The 24,987-nt window shown below is 45.3% G+C and overlaps 1 protein-coding gene across 8 annotated transcripts in view; it reads right to left on the bottom strand.

Annotated features, from left to right (window-relative positions):
• Positions 1-24,987, bottom strand: part of AFF2 (ALF transcription elongation factor 2) — a 599,454-nt gene that overhangs the window by 409,934 nt on the left and 164,533 nt on the right. For 2 of the 8 annotated variants that reach the window (XM_075539353.1, XM_075539355.1), the window contains exons 2-3: positions 16,845-16,977; positions 6,313-7,173 (exon numbers count right to left, since the gene is read on the bottom strand). In XM_075539353.1, coding sequence (XP_075395468.1) covers positions 6,313-7,173; positions 16,845-16,977 — 994 coding nt within the window. The remainder of the gene's footprint in view (positions 1-6,312; positions 7,174-16,844; positions 16,978-24,987) is intronic. The other 6 variants (XM_075539354.1, XM_075539356.1, XM_075539357.1 and 3 more) reach the window with 3 other exon arrangements.

Raw genomic sequence — 24,987 nt, 5'->3', positions numbered from 1 at the left:
GTGTTTGAGTAGGGCTTGGGTTAAACTCCACAGGAGAATCCCCACCCTCAGAAATTTAGACCTGAAAGGAACCTCACCAATGAGCTCACCTGATCTCTCCTCTCTTCCTGTGAGAAGAAGCCTGTCACCACCACCTGCCCTGTCGACCCCATCTTATGGTGTCTCTGAGTGTGTCATCAAGCCATCCTTCGAAGGTGGCTCTGTGCAGACTTGAGCTGCCTACCTTCAGGTGAATGTCCAAACAAGTTAGCTGTGCACACAGAGACTCTGAGAAAAAGTCTGCCGAGGAAAATTCCTGCCTCAAGTTCAAAAGGCAAGGCTAGGCCAGAAATAGAAGCCATATCTCAGAGCTCTGTGTACCGGCTGCTTTGCAATGCAAGAAAGCTTCAAGAACTTAATGGGGAAAAAACATTTTCTTTCAATTCCATTGAATTATGATCCTTTGAAAATTCCCTCATGTAACACACTCCTTCCTAAAGGTTTACTTTTGGCTGTACCACAACCAATCGATCAACTTATTAATAAAAGGTGGTATTTTAAGTTGTAGGGTTATTAAAAACCATGGTCAAAATCTGTAATCTCGAAATCTCTATCAAAAGAAACAATTCAAATAATCATAATAAGTCAATAGTTTGACTGCTATCCAACCCCAAAAAACTTTACAAGGGTTTTAAGAGCACAGAACTCCAAACCACACACACTCAGAAAAAACAAACTCTCTGTTACATTTCTAACAATGGACTGTTGTCATGTCTAACACTCTATAGGATTCTGGTGATTGGAATCGCTTGCCTACAGCCTTAGAAAAGAAAAAAATATGTATGGAACACTTGAGAAAATATAACATTTAAAGAACTAAAGAAGAAAAATATAAGCTTTAACAATCAAGCCACAATCGCTTCTCGGCCTTTTGGCTTAAGATCAAGTGTAGCAAAAATCAAGCCAGGCACTTGATATCTTTTTACTAACCCCAAGGTGAGATCTAGTCAGACGCTGGATAGTGAGGCATTAGCCAACGAGAAGATTGACAGAGACGGATGGTAATAAAGGTCAGGGCCTTCCAGGGAAGAACAGCATGACTTTGGATACCCATCCAGCACTGCTTTACAAAGACCCTTGAGAAAGCGTGCTGAGGAAAGAGCTGATGTCTCCCGGGCAAAACCCCAAGGTGTTTTTTTATAAGAACAAATCCAGGAGCTCAGAAACTGCTACTTGAATCAGCAAGTGTCTCAGGAAGAGTTCTTAGGTGGTCCAGAAAGCCCAGGGGAAAAGTGAGGTTAGTAGTCCAGCATCACACTGTAGCTACCCCATGGCCTAAATGTTCAAGACATGTGACACTCTAGCCCCCATTTCCCCAAAGCACTTGAGTTTCTATCTCCCTTTAGTTCTACAAACTCTTAGCTACAGACCAACCAACATCTCCTCCGAATCTACTGGCTTTATTGGCTCCCTTTCTTTGCTCCTGCCATTCTCTCCATTCATATAAACGGCCCTCCAGTCCACCTCAAACGTTAGTAACCCCACCCAGCCCTGAAGGTCAAGATCACCTTCTATTTCAAGTCTTCGTAAAATTTTGTACAGATTCCTCTAGGGGTCCATTGGCTCCTTTCAAAGAATACTAGTGTGAAGATGGCACAGGGCTGGGGAACCCTTTCATTCTCTTGTACATCGGGCCGTGTCACTGCGTCATAGCTGACTAGATCGCATCTAACAACAAAAATATTACGAGGCGTGCTCTATCTCCCCTCTCCAAAACACTTACCCAAATCATTGGCCTATGCCACTGTCATCGCCTTCCTGTCCAGGGCGACTCTTAGTGACCCTATAGGACAGAGTGGATCTGCCCCTGTGGGTTTCCAAGACGAACTCTTTATGGGAGCAGAGAGCCTCATCTTTCTCCCATGGAATGGCTAGTGGTTTCAAACTGGAGAACTTGGGCTAGCAGTCCAATGCTTAACCCTCTACACCACCAGGTTCCTCATAGAACTCTGCTCACCTTCATTCAACCCTCTCTTAGCATTTCCACCAATGCCACCTTTGCCCCTGCATTCCTGACGCTCCTCCTGGGCCCCTTCCTTTAGCTAAGGTTAGCATTACAATTCAGAGAAAGAAGTAAGGCACAGCATGGAAAATGAACAGAATCCTACACAGTTCATGAAAAGGCATATGTTACGCCAGGTGATGGACTGGCTGAAGTTTAACTCTTTCTAGACCCACAGAGTCAGGAAGGCTCTTCTGGAAAGGTGAGGAATCCCAGAGGGGATCTCCATTCATTTTGGTGGGGTTGGAATCGGGCCACTAAAAGTCTTAATGACTGTTGCTATTTTATTTCCATTTAAAGGGCCCTGGATACATAGTTAAAGTCATGATGCACAGTAAGTGGGAAATGCTTTGTTAGGGTTGCGCACAGAAGCTGGCTGGCCGTCCATTTCACACAGCATATCCAGAACAGAAATGGAGAGGTCCCAGCATTCTCTGCACTGCTTGCACATGGGACCTGAGCTTCCGATCCATCTCATAATAAACAAAGCTAATTATACCCACAGTGTTCATGGCATAGGATATAAAACAAAACTGGCACCGTCACAAATGTGAGCAATAATTTTTCAGCTGGTTGATAAAGCTAGCCACTAAAATAAGTGAAAGCCACATCCCATCATTCACGTGGGGTTCCATTACACTGTTCCAGGGGGCTCCTAGGGTAGAGTCCCTGGAAGCCTCTGATAGCCATAGGTGGCAGTCAAAAGCAGCCTCGAAAGCAAATGGCCCTTTTACGGCAATGACACACTGCACATTAGCCTTGTTCTTTTAAAAGCTTATTGACTTGGGATGGAGACACTTAATACATGACATTGATTCTTCCATTTACATGTGGTGATTTACTCACCAAACAATTCTAATCACAGTGCCTAAATGTATGGCCATCTACACCAGCAGATTTGTACCTGAAAGGGGTGAATAAACAAAGGCATCCGTGTACCACCCTGCATGTGACCTTATCTAAAGGTACATGCAGTAACACATCCCTTTCTGATTCCACTGATAGAAATAGGTCTTTCACTGTTTTCAGTCTCTTGAAATGAAGTTGGCTAGACTTGAAATCTCCTTTGAGAAATGCTAAGGAGCCAGGATATGTCCCAGGGATAAGAAACAAGTGAAATTCATTCACTAGACATACGTGTGTACACACATAAATAAACACGAGTGCATAGGCATCCAACATACCACCTTTTAATGATGGCTTGTGCATACATATACATACCTGTTTGTATATATGGATGTGCCTAGTTGCATATCTTAGAATGCTGTCTGGTCCCCAGTCATTTCTCAGCCACTGCCAGAGATACACTTCACTACCTCATTTTCAGCCTCTGTCACCAGAGTCAAGGAAAGAACTGGGGAAGCTTACAGCAATACTGTGACTGCTCCACTGAGAAGCTGCTTGATACTAATTCAAAGCCACTGCTCCCCCTCACAAAAGATGGCTCCGTCACCAAAGAACCCAGAACCCAGTGCCTGGAACTGGTGGCACCAGAAACCACTATTGAATTCTAATGTAAATTGCTTTTGAAAGGTGCATCAGGATTTAATAGGGTGACTGAGCAAATTTGTTCAGAGTTGTACCTATGAAAACGCCATTCGGTTATCATCTCCATCGTATTGCACCCTGTTTTTATTGAAGTCAGCGTGTTCATTGACTCCCTCATAGGCTCTCTGTTGGGCTACCTCTCCTTCTCTTGCTTCCTCTTTTTGGTTGCCACACTAATCTTGACGCCTACATAGACCCCTGATTTCAGGAACCAGGGCTTTCCTCTAACTCTTTAAAGTTCTTCCTTGAGACCTACATGGTAAGATCAACACTCTTTTCTTATGTCCTATCCTCCTTTGTTACAACTGATCATATTTTTCATCCAAGGGGTCACCAATGTCTATTTCACATGGTCACCAAAGGCTGGACTCACCTGAGCTGCTCCTTAATCATGTCCAGCGTTGATGACAGTTCAGACCATCTAAAAATGCACCTCTCAGCACTGTGCTGGAGTACCAAGGGAACGCATGAGGTAATTTCTGAATACGGGTCAGCCATTTTGTGAGAGCATGATGAGGGAGGGGTTCTCATTGGGGCCTCGCTTTTTATCTCAATAGCTAGCAGATGGCTTTGTGCACCAGTGCCAATTGCTGTGCTGTCTTGAGTGAGAACGACAGCTGCTCCCAAGAAAAGAGAAGGGACAAGAATGGCATCCCAGCCGCCCAGGACAGAGTCCTCCTCCTTGACAGCAGACCTCTTGTTTTTTAAGTATTAAGTCACTCAGTGGAATCAAGGAATTCTCAATGACTGTGCAGTATTCAGGCAGACAGAATACAAGCAGACAAAGAAAATTGAGGATGGATTTTTCTATCAGTCACTTACTGCTGCTCACATTATTTGATTAACACCGTGATTAAAAATATCAACTCACCATTTTTGAAAGTCATTCAACAAATATTTATTGAGCATCTATTATGGGTCAGGCGATTTGCTAACCCCTTTGGGATACAGAGAAGAATAAGGCATGACCCTTGCCCTCAAGGAGTACACAGTCTGGCTTAGAAATCAGACATGTAACTGAATAACTACAATAGGACAAAATAGGTGCCAGTCAAGGTGATTCAAAGTGCTAGAAGAGCCCCAGGGCAATTAAGCCTAAAGGAGTCAGTCAGGTTTCCAGAGATTGTGACAGTTGAGCAGACTTGAAGACAAGTGAGATAAGGGAGGGCCATGGAAAGACTGCAGACTCTGAGGGAGCGGCCAACATAAAAGCCAGGAAGTGTGATCAGCAGGGCATGGGGGGAAAGCATGTGGCTCGCATTGAGTCTGGGTATGAAGAAGGGGTGAAACGTGAAGCCAGAGAGAGATGATGGGATTAGAGAGGGAAGAGCCTCCTAGGCTGGACTAAGAAAACCATTGGCCTTTTCCCCTGGAAGCAAAGCAAAAGCGATCAAGACTTAAACGCAGGGAGTGACATGGTCCATTTGGCCTATTAGGTCAGGGTGTATGGAGGATGGTTGAGAAAGAGGGGTGGGCATTCGAGGGAGGGTGACCAATGAGGAATTTCAAGGGAGGGTGATCAATCAGCCCTTCCCTTTGGGGCAGACAGACTAGAGGGGACCTTGGGAAGGAAACTTGACAAGAGTGGATGGATAATGGTACAAAAAGCAAAATGGCCTTCGAGAGGAAACAAAATTGAAAATATATGTTCAGAAAATACAACCCTTCCTCTGGGGGCCCAGAGTCCTCTGAATAAAGGAAAAGCCTTTCTCAACTTTGGACACCTCTCAGCTGGTACTTGCAACAATATAAACGTCCATGGAGCATGAATTTCACTTCAACCTACTTTCGTCCTCCATCTTGCCATGACTTTAGTCAAGGGATTTACAGGAATCCAATCTAAAGGTGATGGTTTCTTCTAATCAAGCCCTTGAGATGCAGGAGGCAGCCAATTACGTGACGCTATCTGAGGGGCTGCCCCATATATATCCCCCTCCTCCTCTCCACCCCGCCGACCAGGGGCTACCAGGACAGGAATCCAATCATTAAGGAATTCATTCCTTTGGGCGAGATTTCGGTCCCTCCAGGGTTCTCTCACCTGTGGCCTTGGTTCCTGAAGCAAGTAGGACTTTCAGTCATTGTAAGCCCAATAGAATGTCGGTTGATCAAAATGCCTGTCATTTGGCAGAAGGGGTCTGAATAGTATAAGAGGGCTGTATAGGTATGTTTGAAAGAAGGTGAAGGACAGGAAGATTGAGGACAACAAAAGATAGCCTAAGATCTCGCCAAAGGATTGCACTCTAAGTACTCAAGATTCTTAAAGAATGTCTTCCACTTCTGGTTGCAGCATATCACACGTGTGTTCTTAACCTTTAAGGAGCATCTGTGTTTTACGGTTGAGATACGGCACTGGCTAATAAAGGCTTACAATGACTCTATCTTTTCATGAACCTCAAATTACTTAGCACAGATAACAATCTAAAATAGTATATCAAATTACGACAAATGCATTTTCCAAAACCATTTTTAGACTTCCATTGTCATTCCCATAGATTGACCTTGTCTTTGGTCATTCCACCTCAATGAGATTTAACTGTCCTTGTTGAGTGTCAACCAGTCATGTCACAGTGACGACGAACAGATATTCAGACCCTGGCCTTGAAGAGTCTCATATATGACCCATTAAAGTAAATAGGTTGCTTGTGAATACTTGGTTAGAGAAGGTAAATCAATGAACTTATTAAACCAAAAAAGCAGCATAACAAACTTTAAACATTACTTACTTCACTAGATTGAAGAATTGTGAACTTTGGGAGTTTAGTCTTTGCACTGGCTGCACTGGGTTTCCCATCCAAGAGTGATCCAAATGACAGATTTCCAAAGCTGTTCTCGAATTCAAAGGAAGGCTTCAGTGTTGGCGAGATGTCAGGTGCCTGGTCCTGGCCATCCATAGGTCTCACATATGCCGTTGGCTTTTGCTGCCCCAGACTTGGTTTGCAGTAAAGCCCTGGAGGGAAGTTTTGAACTAAAAGGCCACTGCTGGGAGCTAATAAAGATGAGGCAACTAGGGGAGACCCCGGTGCCTGCACTGTAAATTCAGATCCTCCTGGTGAGTTGGACTGAAAGATTTCTTTGAAAGCTTCCCCTCCGCTAGACTGGGGGTTCTTGTCTTCCTTTGCAGATGGGTTTGACTCTTCAACTGCTCCCACCTGGGGCTGTTCGGCTGGGTAGACAAAGAAGTCTTCCAGTCTGGCTTGGGGCTGGTCCTGCTTAGAAGTTGGCAACTTACTTGGCTGGCTACTGACCTGGTTTGCTGGTACCGTGGTGGGGTTAGGACTATCTTGTGGCCAGTCGGGCTTAGACTTTCTGTTGCTATGGATTAGCGTGGAATTCAGTATGACGACAGAAGGTGGAGGCATTGGTGCACAGGGGTGGGGATTATCCTGCAGAGGTGGGATCATTCGATTCTTTTGCTCTGCAACAAAGCTGGGCTCGTTTTTGTTGATGGGAGCCTGGGGCACAGAATTCTTTGGGATTCCCACTAGATGGTTTTGATTGGAATGGTTAGTTAGCAAATCCTTCATCTCATCATAGTTCCCCAGCGTGTTCTGGACTCGGTTGGCAAGTGCATCACCTTTGTTTGTCTAAAATAACAAAAAGATGGGGGTGGGAGGAGAGACAATGAATAGGTTTGTGTTTCCTAATGTTAATGCTTCAAACAGATGCCCTAAGTAGACTAGCATCTAGCGTGCTTTAAAATTGTCATGTTGTCACATAATTGTATACTCGGTGCTCTGTAAGGGGAAAAATTTTTCAAAACATGCGATTGAAAGAACCTCTTTGAACTGAGCTGGCATGATTCATGTTTGTGTACTTCCTGGCCTGGCCTTAAACGTACTCACTGTGAGAAAGTTTTAAATTACGTGGCATATGAATTTTATTAGTGAAATAACTTATTTGCTGTCCAATGAACTGAATTGTTATGTTCTACAAGGTGATGAATGACGTGCACTTACTAATCATTGGAATTATGATGGAATGGTTCAACCTGTATGTGTTCTTGACAGTATCAGTACTAGGAACTCCATTATTATCACACAAAAGGCTTAGTCCATTGAATAAGAAAATCAGCTTAGTCATACTATCACGGGGACATTAAGTTTAGAAAAGGCACAGGATTAAAAAAATCTATTTGAGCTAATTTATGACTACAGTAAGTCTAAGTACTTCCTTTTAATCAAAGAACCATATAAATGATCAATTATCTGCCTACATCGGCTGGGGGCAAGTGGGTTTATGTGTTGATGACTCATGTGCAATTGCTCATCATCAATGACTCACACCCTCTTGCGTCTTTTCAGTGACTTGGAAAAATTTATTCCAGAATTTAAGCTGTTGCTTAAGTAAACAAAGATAAAGTTATCCTTTCAGAGTTATATTGGCCTGATGTGCAGATGAGAAGCAATACAGTTATTCTGTGGGAAATCAGCACATCAGTTTCCCCAACTCCTGTTCCCGGAAGAAAACAACAAGCCCACTGCAGTGCAGTGCAGTCCATGGTGACTCCCAGGGAGCCTGTAGGACAGAGTGAAACTGCCCCGGTGGGTTTCCAAGGCTGTGCTCTTTATGGAGGCAGACTGATATTTCTCTATTCCGAGAGAAAAGCCGAACACAATCTTTGGGTTAGCAGCTGGGCCCTTAACCACTGCTCTACCAGGACTCCTATCCTGTTACAAAGGCTGTGGCTATTTTACAAAGAATGGCGCTCCTGCCAGAGTTTTGTAATGTAGAAAGCACAGCTTTATAGTTAAACAAAAAAAGGTATGGGGGGGGCGGGGCGGGGAGGGGGCGGAGAATACTTATAATACTTGGAAACAACTCTGAAGAAAGCTCTGTTTTTCATCTAGGGGAGAGAGTTGTAGTAGTCACTCAGCATGCCAAAGATGTTAGTTCAACTGGTTGCTGCTTTCAGAAGGGCAGAAGACTGCCCCTGATGCACTGTCCAGACCCAAGATGTGGCACTGAGCCAGCCATCTAACTGCAGAGGCAATGGATGGGGAAGTGTCCTCCTGTCCCTGGAGTCATAGGCCTTCTCCCCATGCACAACAGTGGGGTGACTGCCTCCTTACATGCACCTTCACAAGAAAGACAGATGTGGAAGAGCTAATGCTTTTCACCACTACGTGTTATCGTCGCCTAATCTCTTGGTGCCCACAGGAAATATACCTATCCATTCTGAGAGCTAAGCTTCAGTTGTATGGTTGAGTGCCATTCTCTGGATATAAAGTTGGGAGACGGACCAGAGAGCAGGTGGACAGAAGGCGAAGTGCTAGAAATGGATGGAATCACTCAGGAAAAGAATACGTGGAATGAGAAGATTAGGCTCAGGATAGAATCGGGGGTAAAACCAACATCTAAGAGACTAGGAGAAGAAATGCCAGCCAAAGGAACAAGCAGACCAGATCCCACCAGAAACCCTGGCCTCCTGATGTGCATGATATCCTTACACTGGAGAAAGTAATAAAATCACACCATGCGCTAAATCACCGAGGATACTCCAAAGAAATGAGGGCAGTTATGAGAGATGCAGGCATCTCAGAGAGTCAGGAGAAGTACGCTAAATATGTGCTGTGGAGATTCTGTGGAGCTGGGGAATGCTGGAAATCAAATAAATATAAGTTAATTTGAGTTTGCTTAATTGCAAGAACATCTTATATCATATGCAACTTTGGTGTTGAAGCTATGATTAAACAATTAACATTCCTGGTGATCCTCAGCTGAATAACCACTCCATCTTCAGGAGCACATTCAAAGGATATTTTAATAGATATGCATGTGGGAGAAATCACTTTTATTTGCCAAAAGTCCCTAGGTGAATCACTTTTAATGAGCGAATTCACTCTTTTGTTTTGTTTTAAGCTATGGCAAGGATAAACTCTTTGGACTATTGGGCTCCTGAAGCTGAGTTGCACAATGAACCAGTGGGTAGCAGCCAACCGTCAGTCTCTCTGTTCAGTCTTTAACTGTAAAACACGGAGATTCCATTGTGCAGAGGGCCTGGCAGGAGTCTGATGCAAGCTTGAAAGCCTTACAGAGTGTTTCTGGCCCCTCCAACAGTTTGCCCCATGGACCAGATATCTGGTGCAAGAACACCGATAGCTGGCTATCTTCAAGGGTCTGCCGGAACAAGCGGCACCACCCTTATTTCATTGCCCATTTGACATGCTGTCATCCTGCTATGTGGCTTCTGCTCTCTGGCCAACTTCCTCAGGCCTCAAGACCTCAAGAACCACAGTCCTGTGCTTATTCCAGAAGGAAACAGGAGGGTCAAGTTCACTTTAGACTCATTGGAGAGAAAGAACATTGGTTAGCTTGTACTGGGTCTTCATTTATGCTTACTGTTCTGATCCCCACCCACCAGACTTTAAAATATGTTTGAAATGTGGATAATTTACCAACTGGCCAATGTCTACAACTTGGTCTGCATGAGTAAAATGATGGGGAAAACAAAGTTTTCTGAATTATTCTAGACAATCAATCCTCTACAACTTAGTTTAGGCTACAGTTAGGACAGAAGTTTCGTTTTGTTTTGAAACACAAGCCTGCGAGATCTACCTTTTATTCAACTTCCTAGACCTAATCCTTAGGACCATGCCTGATGTCATATTAGAGACTCAATAAGTGGTTGATGAACAGAACCAAATTGTAATGCACACTCTGTATGTGTGTATTTACAAACTTGTAATAGCTTCGAGTTGGAGCCTGGTGGTGTAGTGGTTACACGTTGAACTGATAACTCCAAGGCCAGCAGTTCAAAATCACCAGCTGCTGTCCATGAGAAAGAGGAGGCTTTCCACTCCTGTAAAGAGTTACAGTCTTGGAATCCCACAGGGACGGATCTACCCAGCGCTGTAGGGTTGACGTGAGTCAGAACGGACTTGATGGCAATGAGTTTGATTTATAATCGCTTTGAATAAACTGGAAAACATTAGGGGAAAAAACCCCAAATGCACTGTCATTGAGTTGATTCTGACTCAAAGCAACCCTATAGGGCAGGGTAGAACTGCTCCCGTGGGTTTCTGAAAGTGTCACTCTTTCCAGGAAGACAAAGTCCTGTCTTTCTCCTGAGGAGCGGCTGGTAGTGTCCAACTGTTAAACTCACAGTTAGCAGCCCAACACATAACCCAGTACGCCACCGCCACGAGGACTTGGAGTGAAGTGTACTGAACTCACTGCCATCGAGTTGCCGCTGACTCATGGTGACCCTACACGGCAGGGTAGACTGCTCCGGTGCGTTTCTGAGACAGCGACTCCTTACAGGAGTGCGGAGCCCTGTCTTTCTCCTGAGGAACAGCTTGTGGTTTTGAATTCCTGACCTTTCGGGTGGCAGCCCAAGACCAACTGGGATACCATGATTAAACAGTAAATTGAACTTCAAATTTCCTGGTAGCCAAGGCCAAAAAGAACAGTTCTCAAGTTTTAGAATCCTCTTTGTCTGATAGAAGGCAGCATACCCTAACTCATTACATGAGACAAATGGCTGCCTGATACTAAAATTTGGGAAGGAATTCCTCTCACTGGAGAGTTGACAAGGGCCTTCGAGCATAAGAAATGATTATTTTTTCAGCACCAATTCTTACAGAAGATGCAAACATGTTCTTCCCATGGTTTTTCCTAACGCTTATGATGACTACATGGGAAACCAAGGGGCTGGCTAATAAGAATCAGGTGTGTAGCTTTTGCCTGTCCCTCATAACATAAGGGTAGAGCGGCAATGACCTGAAGGGATGCCAGGATGCCATATCCCTTAGACTTCATAGAGCAATCATCTCAGGGGGGACTTGTGACAGAATCTCCATAGTGAACACTTCAAAATTGAGTTCCCTGGTGACACTTTGAATTACTGATTGAAGAAGATCCACATGCTTTCGGTAACCCGTGCTGTGGCTACAAGCAGGACTTACTATGGTCCTTCATAAAAGGAATGCTGGAAATTGTCAATGACCCTGGGGGCGAGGTGAGAGATGCAGGACATGCCCTCCACTTCCCAAAGTCTACCCATTGACAAATCCCAAATAATTAACAGCCTAGACCAGGTTGCCAGAGCAAACAGGTGCCTTCCCCTCCCTGCAGGTGGGTAAGTGTCAATCACTTTTTAAATTTCTCAAGACAGAGATAAGAGATCCACCGGAGATAGAAAAGCCAATGGATCCTGAAGTCCACTGTCAGCCACCTACCCAATGTACTAGCATTATGTGCCACAGCTACCTCCAAGTCACACAAAGGCGTTGTCTTTGCCCGCCAGAGTCTGAGAGATCCTACTGAGGGGCTAGGTATTCCTGGCAATCTTGATCGAACATGATCAGCATGGGAAAAAAAAGAAATTTCCCATTGCAATCACTTATAGGCTTCCTTCAATTTTGCCTTTTTTTAAAACTTCCTGTTCTAGGTCATTGGTTGAGTCTTTAAATGTCGCCTCAGTGGCCGTTATTTTCTAAGTAATCACAGTTTCTCCACCATCAAGGAAAGGCCTTTTCCCAGGATTTGCAGGCATAAATTACACGTCTGGGTTGTGGCTCATGACTAACAGCACTCCTGCATGTCAGCTTGTTGCCTCTCATTACTTCAGGAAATGGGAGCTTCCCTCAGCTCCCTTCAGAGGCTAGCTACAAATCAATAGTATAATTTCATTGCAAGACTAATTTCCTAGTGGGCTAGGGTACTATCGAATAGCTTTTTACATAAAAGCAGCAAAATAATTTCCGTTCACTTTTCCCCCCTTTTCTTTATTTCTTTTTTGGGAGGTGGCTAAAGTATAGTGTTTAGCAGGTGGGTTGTTTCTTTGTCCCAATTCTCATCTTGGTACAGGTACTCTTGCTAAAAATGGCCATTTTCCACTATAATCTAATTATCATGATGATAAAAATATCTAAAATTTATATAGCACATCCCAAAATCCCAAGTAATGTCTCTCCAGTTGGGAGTCCTCCAAGCAGCAATGGCTGCAATGTGTTCTCTATCTACCTCAGCCTCAATGACCGTGGGCAAGCTTCACTTAGCCTCCCTGTACCTTAGCCTCCTTGTGCTTATGGAGCTATGAAGAGCTATTAAATGCTGCATGTGATTGTGAGTCAGAATTTTCCAGTTTAGAGAGGAGGAAGCAATGATTCAGAGAAATTAGATTTCTTCCCCAAAGTCACAAAGTAAGTAGGTAAGTGGATCAAGTCTCTAGACTTCATATATACAGGATAAACTGGTTCTTCTTACAGACAGGGAACCCTATAGAACTGGGTGCAATGTCAATTTTCACAACTTACTACCTCACCTTGCTGAGCCTTGCATTCCTCGTGGCAAGCATGAGGAAAATGCTTACTCCGTAAAGTTGTCAGCAGGACTAAATGAGCGTAGAAGCACTGCACAGTAGGCCTTTGGTATATGTCAGTTTCTCCTCCCATTCAATCTTTCCACTCAACCCTAGAAAAGTCCAGAGACTTCAGATTTTTCTAGTGCTAAGATGTCCTTTCCTATATCATAGCACAAAGTCAGATTTGAAAGTTATGTTATAATAGCCCCCCCAAAGTGTCGTACTACCAACCAAATCTGAGGATGGTCCACATCCATTTCATTCTAAGAGTGGTCAAGGACATTTAAAGAAGAGAAAGAAAATCCGCCGGGAAAATGAGAGATCAGCACTGCTCTTTTTGTGTCAGGAAAAGGCAATAGTGATTGGAAACCTAAGGACAGAGGCTCGTGGCTAGTTTATAAACCACTGACTCGCTTGGCCTTCTGGATTGCGGCCCCACGTGCAAAGGGGGATAAAGTAACGGCTCCGCAGAAGGACGGGGTAGATGTTGAACTTGAAGAATAACCCCTTTGAGTAAAGCCCATTATTCGAATCCATCCAAAGTTAAGATAGAAAACTTATCTGATTGTTCCTCTATTGCCTCCAAAAGAGACTGGGCTTCTCTTACCTTTCAATTTCTCCACATCATCTGGCTTCAATTTCTCCCACTGCCCATCAATCTCCCATCTTTTCTCCTCTGGGTGGTTGTCCTCATGTCCAATCCAGTCTTCCTTCACAGGTCCCAGTACTCTTCACATGTGCTAGATTTTGTGTTTTCTCATCTCTGGGGCTACTATTTATTATCACTTTTCTCTCTTGCCTATATATTTTCCCCTCTCTTCTTATTTCCTTTTCTATATTTTCCCCCTCTTTTCTTGTTTCCTTTTCTTTCCACCCAGGAGCCACACAGTTGGCAATTTGAAACCACCAGCCACTCACCAGGAGAAAGGCGAGGCCACCAAGAGTGACAGTCTTAGAAACCCACAGGAGCAGCTCTCTATTCTGTCCTGTTGGGTTGCCAGGAGTCAGAATGGGGTTGATGGCAGTGAGTTTGGCTCTTTCTTTTCCATTGATAAGGGTTCCATACCATCAACTTATAAACAGGTTCCAGTTTCTCTCACTTACAGAGACTTTGGCTCATGCACACCTTTTTTCCTTCTTCCCTCTGTCCCAAAAGATGAAGTCCACAGTCAGGGCTTCTCATTCCTGACTTGGCCACTTTCCAATTGCTCTCTCTGACTTCCTCATGCCTCACAATCATCACATAAAACCGTTCTCCTTAACATCAATCATATTCCCTACCTGCCAGTTCCCAAACCACATTCCACCCCTTCCCTCTTCTGACCTCTCCCGCACATGGAACTGGAACATCTCTTTTCCATAAAATCTCTTTGCAATTGTCTCCTGGTTCGCACGCCACCTCACTGAAGATGTTTGCAAATGGCCTTCCCTGACTTCCTCCATTAGCACTTAACGCTGCTACTCCCCAGGACCTGTGAGGTGCCCTCTTCTTACTTCAGACTCTGACTCAGTTCCCGTATCCACTCTCCCCGCTTCCGCTGCCATCACCAGTAGGTGCACACCTCCATTTCTCTTTGGATCACTGTCACGAGTTGCCGATCCAAATATCACTGCTACTGAACTTTCCTCCCTTGAGAGCCCACGGGCATCTCAAATACACCAGACTTAAAGCTGAATGGATTTTTTTCTCTCCTCACCAACTCTGTCCTCCCCTTGAAAGAGCTCTTAATGATACTATCGGCTTCTCAAGATAAAAACTAGGGAGTCTTTTCTGTCCCCCTTCCCCACATCTGATCAGACACTGAGTCCCTTCACCTCCGCTTACCTACTCGCCCTTACATTTTTCCTGCCATGAATTCCTGTTAATAAAATCAACAGCTTCTTTCTCTGCCTCGAGTTTTCCTCCCTCCAACCTCCTCTCCACACTTCCCTTCTACAATGTCCATCTGTTCTGGTCCAGCCCTAATTGTAGCACTTGCCATGGATCCCCTTGTACAGAAGTGCCTCGGGCTCTTTGCCCTGGGTGCAAAGTTTCCACTGAGCGCTGCACTGCCTCTTTGTCTAGCAGTGCCATGTAGCCAGGCCCTCACCCTTCCAGCTCTGCCCCTGAGCCATGGATTCCTTGAAGACAGGGTCTAGAGCTTATTCTTATTTATGTACTGTCTCAGGCAGTGATGAGCACATACTATTAAACACAAAACACAAATTTGCTGCCATCCTTCTGACTCACAGTGACCCAAAATACAGAGTCGAAGGGTTCATGAGGTGGCTGAGGTTGCAAATCTTTACAGGAGCAGACAGCTTCATGTTTCTCCAGAGGTGAGTCCGGACCACCTCCCTTGCTATTAACAGTCCACCACTTACTCCACGACAGATCCAGGGCTCCACTGACAAGCGCACAGTGGGCCTTTACTAGACTAAGCAGCTCTCCGAAGCCAAGCATTTAACAGTAGCATGTGCACTAAATGGGCTGGGGTAGAAGAACAGTTTGGCTGGCATATTGGAAACTACTAGGTTCAGTGCCCCAAGTGCAACCCTTTTGTCCAACTTCCCAAACTTGAAAAGGTTCTGTAGGAACTAAGCGCTGTTTGCATGCAGGGAATCAGGTAGCTAGGCTCCACCCCCACTACAGCCAGCAAGGCAAGCAGCTCACTCTGTAACCCAGAGCTGTGAGGAGGCCGATGCTATTCTCATTCAGATCTTTCCTCTTGGGGAAGTTATTGTCCCTTACAAGGTATTCTAAAATCACAACTCTGGAATAGAAAATTTCTCTATTGTCGTTCTATTTCTTAAATTGGTTTTGTTTCATTACAGGAAATTACATTGCTACTCCATTGCAATAAAAACCAACCAGCTGCCAGCAATTCAATACACTGCTTCACTCAGAATCTCTTCCCAGTCACCCCCAGTCCCCACATCATCATAGAACAGAAGTGGAAAATGGATACTTGCAGACACCTAGCGCCATGACCATTAGTGGAGCCAATGCCAACCAGAGCCAAATCCATTGCTGTAAAGTCCATCTCTACTTTTAGTGACTCGTGAGGACAGAGCGGAACTGCCCCAGTGGCTTTCCGAAGTGGTACTTTTTACAGAAAGTAGGTTGTCCCTTCTTTCTGGGAGGGGGCTAGTGGGTTTGAACCACCAACCTTTCGGTGAGCAGCTAAGCACTTAATCTCTGTGCAGTCAAGACTCCGTGGAGTCACACACTAGTCAAAATACAACTGGAACATCAGCTTCACTCTGGTACCCCCTCTGGCTGAGGCAATTTCCTTTGCCAGGATCACTCCCCAGCAGCAAAGCTGCGTGGCTTCCTCTTTGCTCCCAGAACAGTGATTTTCAAAGACCACTCAAATCGCCGGACTACTGCACAACCCACAATGGGAATGGCAAGTCATGACCATACACAGAAGGGATAGCGCTGTTCTGAGGCAAAGACAACACCTCTGAAGTCACTCTACAGCGACTGCGAGCTGATCATGGATGCTCGAGCAAGAGCCAAGCAGACATTCCTTGCTGGAGAAAGTGAAGGCAGTGAAAAGTCCCCCAAGTCGCATTCAACTCTTACTGTGCTCCCAGAAGGACCTGGAGCCTGCCATTGTCCCCAACAGAGTGTATGCATCGATTTCATTGTTAAGCATCATCTCCCTTCAAGGAGTAAATGTCCATGAAAACGTCACACCCCACGCCACTGAGTCAATGCCGACTCTTAGCAAGCCTACAGGACAGGCTAGAACTGCCCCAGTGGGGTTGGTCCCAAGTCTGTCACTCTTTATGGGAGCAGAAAGCCTCATCTTTTTCCCTTGGAGAAGCTGGGGGCTTCAAACGGCTGATCTCCAATGTAGGAGCATCCCGAGTAACCCCCCACCCCTACCCCCACCAGGGTTCCAAACGGTTAAAAAATTGACAATTGCAACAAGTAGCCGTGTTCTAGAAAGAGAATGGACATACATAGTCAGCTACCTTGTAGGGCTCCCCAAAAAGGTCAAAGCCTGAAGAAAAGAGATCTTCTTCTTGCTGGACTTCTTGACTCCTCCGCTCCCATTCCCTTTTTTTAAGCGCACTACGGTCCTGTTCATAGTGACTAACAAGAAAAGAGAAAGACAAAAGAAGACAAAAGATTAATTAGTCGGCGAAGTCACTTCCATATCCTTTGTTATCAATAAGGAAATCATGGGTGGTAGATGTGGCTAAGCCCTCAACGGCTCAGCCAAGTGTTGGCGCATCAAACCCACCCAGAAACACCTAGCAAGAAAAGTCTGACAATCAACTTCCCCCAAATTAAACTGTTTGGGGCAATTCCGCTCTGACACACATGGGGTTTCCAGGAGTCCCAGTGGACCCGACTACCACTGGTTGGGCTGGGGGTTTGTTATGAGTTAGAAGAAGGAACAGAAGGCGAATTAACACTGAGGCGAGACTGGAAAACAAGCAACACCACCTTTTTCTTTCGTCTCACTGGATGGAACATTGGGTCTCATGAAGAAAACGGATTGCCTTATCCAAATTATGCCCGTGCCCACTTCTCCCTGTCCCTGGCCTAGACTTGATTACTGCAGGCCATTTCACACTCCCCAAAGATTAGGTGGTGTGGCCAGCTTTTTACATTTTTAAATTTAAATCATGTTATTGGGGGCTCGCACACGTATCATAATCGATATATACATCCATTGTGTCAAGCACATTTGTTGCCATCATCATTCTCAAAAATTTGCTCTCTACTTAAGCTCATTTTCCCCTCCCCCCCTGCTCCCCGCTCCCTCATGACGCCTTGATAATTTATAAATTATTATTTCATCATAGCTTACACTGTCCAACGTCTCCCTTCACCCACTTTTCTGTTGCCCACTCCCCTCCCTGGTGTGACCCCTTACTAGGATCCCAAATTCAAATGCCAAAGTCCTGAGGACAGGAAATGGGGGTAGGAGTGGCCTACTGACAAACAAAAATCTGGCCCTGTGCCCACAGTCAGGGTTCAGTTTGCCTGCTTGAAAGGAATCCACAGGGGACTCAAAGGAGGCATTTGACATTCTGCACAAACCACATTGCTTAATCGCCCATTTTCCTTGTGGTTGTGGTGGTTGCTGTGGTTTGGGGTTCTTCCATGGTTTCCTCCAAGCTGACTGGCCTTTGGGGGAAAAGCTTTACAAAGGAAGGGGCCTAGCTGGAGCATCCCATGATTAACAAAGAAAGGAGCTGTGAGGAGCCTGGAGGGATCAGAATCCACAACTCTTTCAGAAAGACTGCCTGCCTTCTTGACTGCTCCAAGGAGAAGCTTCTGGACATTCTTCGGGTCCTTTCTGGGCCCTTGGATCTCAGCAAAGGAAACACTTCTTTTAGAGGAAAACCATTATTTTGTCATGCTGCAAGACTGGGTAAAGGAAACAGTGGTCTATCACCCTCAGGGGAGGCCATTGGATTTTGCTTGTTAGTTTTATTTCGCTCCTCCTGCTTTTCATTTGCATCTTCCCCAAACTGAGTGTGTCGAGGCTGGGCACATTGGAAGGGCATCCATGGATGTGAAATGTCTCACAGGTGATGTCTCAGGGTCGGGTGCCTTCTCCATGCTAACACTAGCATGTTCACACTTAACTCGATCGTTGACATGCAAATGAACATGAGAGCAGAAGGAATTACAGAACCTCCCAAACGCTCGCGCGGATCCTGGGGAGCACAGTTTCTGCACGTATCATCACCTGAACTGAGGAAATCAGAACCTAACTGGACATGGACTCACACGGAGTGCGGATGCCACGACTCTTAATCATCTGCCTTTCTCCCCGGGATTCCTTGACCTGTCACATTCAAAGTGACTTTGATAGCCTTCTCTTTTGGATCAACAACTCGTCAGTCGTCCGTTTTAACAGCGTGGCCACAGACAGAGGATGTTGAGAGGCGTGATACATATTCCCAATACCCCTAGCATCTGGTACACAAGCCCGCCGGGCCCCGCTCCTGAGCCTGCGCAAAGGTTTCCCTGTCAGGGGAGCATCCAGGAACCTCACCACTGCCCCCGCCACCTACAGCACCGGGCAGCCTGCTCAGGAACGTGTCTAGTGCCCACACCGGAAGGCATGACTTCTCCCTCACAGAGATTCGCTTTTTCAGCCTCTTCTCTCCTTGATATCCACAAAAGGGTGAAAGCTGGCCCCAAGCTGTTGGAGAGGGTTGTGGAACTAGGCCGAGTCACGTCATCTTCAGTCTCTGAATTGCGGGGTATAGGTTTGTACCTCAACACTGCTTATCTAGGTTTGGTATAGACCAAGCCCTCCAAATCTACCAACATTGAAGTCACGAGGGAGTCCGGGGTGGGAGGTGGGTCACAGACAGTGAAGCTGGGAGAAGAGACCCTAACACAAAGAAGGCCAGGAGCCTAACTACTTCCTTAGCCACGGGAGCCGGGGGTACTTCCCCTCCAACAAGAGCCAGGGTCTCCGGCTTCTGAACGGCGACAAAGAGCAAGATGTGAGGCTTTGAGCTCAGTTCATCCTGCGGACCTGACAGCCCGGGATGACAGGCCCATAGATCACGTTTCATTCTCCCGTGAAGACAAGTGAGACACTTTGGTCGCTCGGCTTCGCAAACTCTCTTCCTTCTCCTCTGAGGGAAAGGTATCATTAAAACCCCGAAGGAAGCAGGAGCAGAAAAGGAAGTGTACTTCAACTTGCATGACAACGCTTCAAAGGGGCAGCATTAAGTGCTGTCTTGCCGTTTCCACCCCGGCGGCGTGTTCAGGCGCTCTGGCGGGAGTTCATTAGCTCCCCGATTCCACGGGCGCAGCCGAAGAGCAGAGTGGTGTCCGCTGCTGCACGCCTACCTGCCTTGTGTAATTAGCACACATAACAAAGCACGGTGAAGTCTTGCATCTCTGGCTAGAATGAATTCCATCTCCATAGTGTCACGGCTTCTGGAAGGCTACCAAATATCCCCAACCTCCCCCACCCCCTTGGCGCCCCGCGAGGCCTGGTATTGAAAGCGTCACACACAGCGAGCTATAATGAGGCGTGAACTCCATGGCGCTGAGGCTTCCGCAGCATGGAACATGACTGATTTCTGACTGAAACCAAAAGGACTCATTTGAAGCGCCAGCTAATTAAAACCACAGCTATGTACTTAGCCTCTTGTTATACCTATTGCACTTTATAATTATGAGGACCTCTTTATCTTCGCAATGAAAGTACCTTCTCAATCGGGGGGCTTGTATTTGAACCTGTGAGTCCCACAGAGGACGCAGGCAAACCAATGTCTGTTCCCTGACAATTTGATGTAGCTTTACGTTCCCAAGCCAAACGAGTCATTCTATTGAGTACAAGAACCCACGCATCCACAGGCAGACGAGGTTGCTGTTCACCTGAGAAGCTCCCTGCGCATGGGGAGCCCTGCTCCGTGACTGGCTTTTACAGCTTCACTTTGCATTTTTGCCTCCCTGATGGGATGAACATATTTGTATGATGGGGATATGCAAACTACTAGCACTTAAAACCCCATCTACTGTTCATTTAGGAGCCCTGGTGGCGGAGTGGATACACACTGGACTGCTAACTGGAAAGCCAGCAGTTCGAAATCACCAGCCACTTGGAGGGAGACAGACAGGGCTTTCTACCTCCGTACAGTCTTGGAAACCCACAGGGGCAGTTCTATCCTGTCCTAGCGGCTTGCTATGACTCGGCACTGACTCGATGGAAGTGAATTTGTTCCCATTTGTTTTTATGGTGGTGTTTGTTTAAACTCTTCGTATACCAATGGCCAAGCTTAGGCTTTTCTCTCGACAGGCTACCTTTGTAGCATGCCTGTTTGGCTGATAAGGTGTCCTGGAGTCACGGCAGGTGAAGTAGACGATGGCTAACCAGAAGGAATTGAACCCGCCAGTGGCACAATTGGAGAAAAGCTGGCTTCCAAAAAGATTACCTACAAGGCCACCCTGTGGGGCAGTTCAAATGTGTCCTATGGGATCACTATGGGTTGGAACTGAATGAAGGGTAATGAGGTTGGTTTAAGGTTCTTTTGGGGGGAGAGGGAACATCTCATAAGCAGGTAAGGAAAGGAAAGGATGAAGAACAAGTTCCAGTTAACTCTATGCTACTCCCTCTGATTCAAGGGGTCCTGGTGGGAAGGCTCCTCCCACAAAGTCTTGCTTGTGTGCTGTTATTCAGCACACCTGTGCCTGTCTTTAGAAAGAAATTGCAATTCAAAGTAACCGCCTTGGCTCATCCAGGAGGACTCCACAGTACCCCAGAGAGGGGGAGCTGTCCCCAGAGAGGAGCACAGAAAGACCATCACATGTGTTTCCGTAAATGATACGGAGCCTTCCTCCGGACAGCAACTCCTCCTGCTCTTCCTTCAAACACTCTCCCGTCCTTGTCCCTCGACTTCTGCTTGGACACAGGTAGCTCCCAGTATCATTATTTGAAGCTACAGGTAATGCGGTCAGACAATGAACCTCAGGGAATGGGGAGAATGACTGCAAGAAAGTTCATTAGCTCCCAGTGAGGCTGACGTTTTGCTTCTCTCAGGTCAGAGATGAGAAAGGTACATAGGTGTGTGGCAAGATGAAGGGGCAGAAAGCAGGTGTTCCCAATCCTACTAATTTGCCCTTTCTACCACCTGTATTTCCATCTCACTTGAGAATAAACATTGGTCTCCGTGACACTCCATTGGTCAACTTTCCTTGGAGTTTGTCTCTTGCTAGAAAAAATGTCCAATAGGGAAACATTTTAGGAATTTCATTTGGACTCATGTACAGAAAAACAAAACATTAGTTTCTTTATACCGACATGTACAGACCTAGAGGGGTTGTAAAAATTAACTGCATCTGTAATCAGAGGCTGGGAGGAGAGGGAGGGCAAGGATGGAAAAAGTATATTTAGTTTATATGTTTCATGAAGTATAATAATCACTGTTTACTCTACCTAATGTCGGTTATCTTACAAAGCTACTTGGGGAAACATTTTAAAAACACTGATATTTTAAAATGACAAATGTACTTAAAAATATGGCTAACCAATACAGACTTTACTATATTAATGATATACAAGAAGGTAAATAATTCAGCTGTCTTTGTTCTCTAGTCCAATTGGCACTAAAACACCTCCATTATGGCTAATATCTTTTTGAAAGCATAAAAAATACATATTTAAGTTGCCCAAGGGACAAACATAGGCCATAACTCACTCCTTTGGGTTTTCCTGAATGAATTTCTGCCTTCTATAAAATGTGTAAATATTTATACTTATTACATGTTCCAATGTCCCAAATGGTAATTTTTTTCCAATAGCTCATCCTATTTTGAATTTGACACTCTAGTTTCCACATGGTTTTTGTTGGTTAAAAAAAAAAAGAAGAAAAACTCTGCTATTCAATACTCTTCAGCTCATCCCCATGTTACGTACATGTTTTCTCTAATATAAATGAACCTCTAAATGTAGACAGAATGTTAATTATAAGAACTCAAGTGGGGGGGTGGGAAAGGCCAAGAACAGACCACAATTATGTGACACATACAGGGAGCCAAACATGGGAGCCCTAGCTAGGAAGCGGTAATTGAAACTTGAAAAATAGTATTGAAATCAGTAGAACCTCCTAGGGTCATATTTCAACTGCATAACTCATTGATAACTGTACACAAATTCATATTCTCTCTCTCTCCCTCCTTCCCCCTCTCTCATTGGGTCTCATGAAAAAATAATCAAGATGGAAACAAAAATAGAGAAAACACACCAGGCATTTACTCTAGACATCTGTTAGCTGCCCATCTGGCAGTCCCAATTTCTCTTGGTCTTATGGAAATGGGTCAATGCTTACTCACATGGTTCCCTCCCAAGTGTACTTTTTACAATGATGCACACACTCTAATACTTCCATAAGCCATGGAAAATCCCTGATGGTTCGTTGGGTTATATCTTGGCTTGTGCACTAAAGGGCCAGCAGTTTGCAGCCATCAGCTGCTCCATAGGAGAAAATGAGGCAGTCACCTTCCAAGTCCAGAGAGGTGACTAGCTTTATCAGACACAGAGCATTGTGAAGTTGATTATGGCAGACACAGTTAGGTTGAAAATGTAACACTCCCTTTTGAACCATTTAAAATTTGCTCTAGTCTTTAATATTTTTCTGTTTTCCATTGAGGTTGTTCTGTTTCCATTTGTCACGGTTACTAGTAAGGACTGTCATCAAGGTGATTCAGCTCAAAAGGCAGGGTAGGACTGCCCCTGTGCGTTTCAAAGGCTGTGACTGCTGTTTCCAGGAGCATTGATTGTGGATCCCAACAAGGCAAAATCCTTGGCAACTTCAATCGTTTCTCCATTTACCATGATGGTACCTATTGGTCCAGTTGTGAGGCTTTGGGTCTTCTTCACATTGAGTTGTAATCCACACTGAAGGCTGTGACCCTTGATCTTCACCAGCAAGTGTTTCAGGTCCTCCTCACTTCCAGCAAGCAAGGTTGTGCCATCTGCATATCGCAGGTTGATAATCACCCTTCCTCCCATCGTGCTGCCACATTCTTCTTGATACAGCCCAGCTTCTCTGATGATTTGTTCAGTATACAGACTGAACAAGTGCAATGATAGGTTACAACCCTGACTTGCACCTTTCCTGATTATAGACCATGAAAACTCTTATGATATTTTCACAACTGCCTCTTGATCTCCAGTCAACCTTCCTAAGCACAAGACAGCAAGGTCAAGTGCAGATATTGTGAGAAATATGTAGGTCCTTTTCTAAAGACTGGTCTTTAAAATTTTGATTAACACAAACCTAGGAACAATTTGGAGGATGGTACTGGACCGGGAAGTGTTTCGTTCTCTTGTACATAGAGGTCATTATGAGTCGGCACTCTCTTGATGGCACTTAACAGCCACAACCGTCGGTACAGAATCCGCACAGGAAGAAGGGTATTTATTCGTCAGAGGAGCAGAGCGGCCTGTCTCCGCTCTGCTGGCACACAGGCAGAGCGCAATGGATCCAAGGGCTGTGTCTACAATCGGAACGTCCTGCAGAACGTTTTGGCTGCTAAGGACTCTTGGAGTATGAGGCCGAGCACTGCACAGAGCAGCAAGCACACAGAGACACTCATCGACGTGACAGTTTATTAGCAACAATTGCCTAAGGAGACACTGAAGTTCCATGTTTTCGAGGAGTCCATCCTAAAGGGAAATGCCACTTTGAGAGAGAATGACCATGCCGCTGGCAAATCAAAGGCTCCCATCTGCTGGCAGTAGTACTCAGCATAGCAACAACTTTCAAGAAGGCTGTTCCCGTGTACTTTAAAAGCAATCTCTCCAGTCACATGAAATCCTTTTATCTACACACACTATGACCCTTGGTTAAGAGAAATGCTCCAATATCCCTATCTCCTTGAGAGTGGTGTCTGTCTCCCCAGCAAGAGTGCCCCTCCTCCTCTACTAATCAGCTCGGAATGGGGTAGGCATACCTTTACAACGCTGCCACTCTGCCTGCATCTCCTTCAATCTCTTGACAAGCCTCCTCCGCCTCCCTCCTACACCCCGTGCCAGACGCCATTGCACAATAGCTATCTAAGCACCCTTGAATTTCTTTGCAGCTCTCATAACATTTTCTTAGGTTAAATGTCTGATTTCCATTTTTATAGAAAAATCTTACAAAATAACTTCAGTTCTGAGACAGACATTACACAGGAGACGTCACTGTCACTCCTCGTGATTCTTTAATCCATCGGTAACACAAAGCAAAGCATGACAAGCACTTCATAACCAATGTGGCTGAATCAAAAGCCTATGGACCACTGAATGGGCTCAGACGCTTCCAGAAGACTAGGTGGGGTCTTTAATGGACACCACATACTAAGATCATATATGTCGTGTGATCGTGACTCCGGTGCGTGTATTTGTGTCTACAGTGATGCCTCCTGTTTCCCTAGGTTCACAAGGTAAGACTAGATCAAAAGCAAAATCATGTATTTCTCACTCCTCCTCTCAGCAGCACACACCCTGTCTCCCTTGGCCATTTTTAGGTAACTGTTTGAATGACTCTCTTGTTCATTCTCCCAGTGTTTCGTCATGTACGCTGTAATGCCAATTTGGACGTTTTTGCTCTCTGGAAACGGATCACACATGATGCC

Source organism: Tenrec ecaudatus, chromosome X (genome assembly GCF_050624435.1).
Source record: "Tenrec ecaudatus isolate mTenEca1 chromosome X, mTenEca1.hap1, whole genome shotgun sequence".
In the NCBI taxonomy this organism is placed as follows: domain Eukaryota; kingdom Metazoa; phylum Chordata; class Mammalia; order Afrosoricida; family Tenrecidae; genus Tenrec; species Tenrec ecaudatus.
The sequence above is the reverse complement of the archived record's forward strand: the minus strand, read 5'-3'. Positions and strand labels throughout refer to the sequence as shown.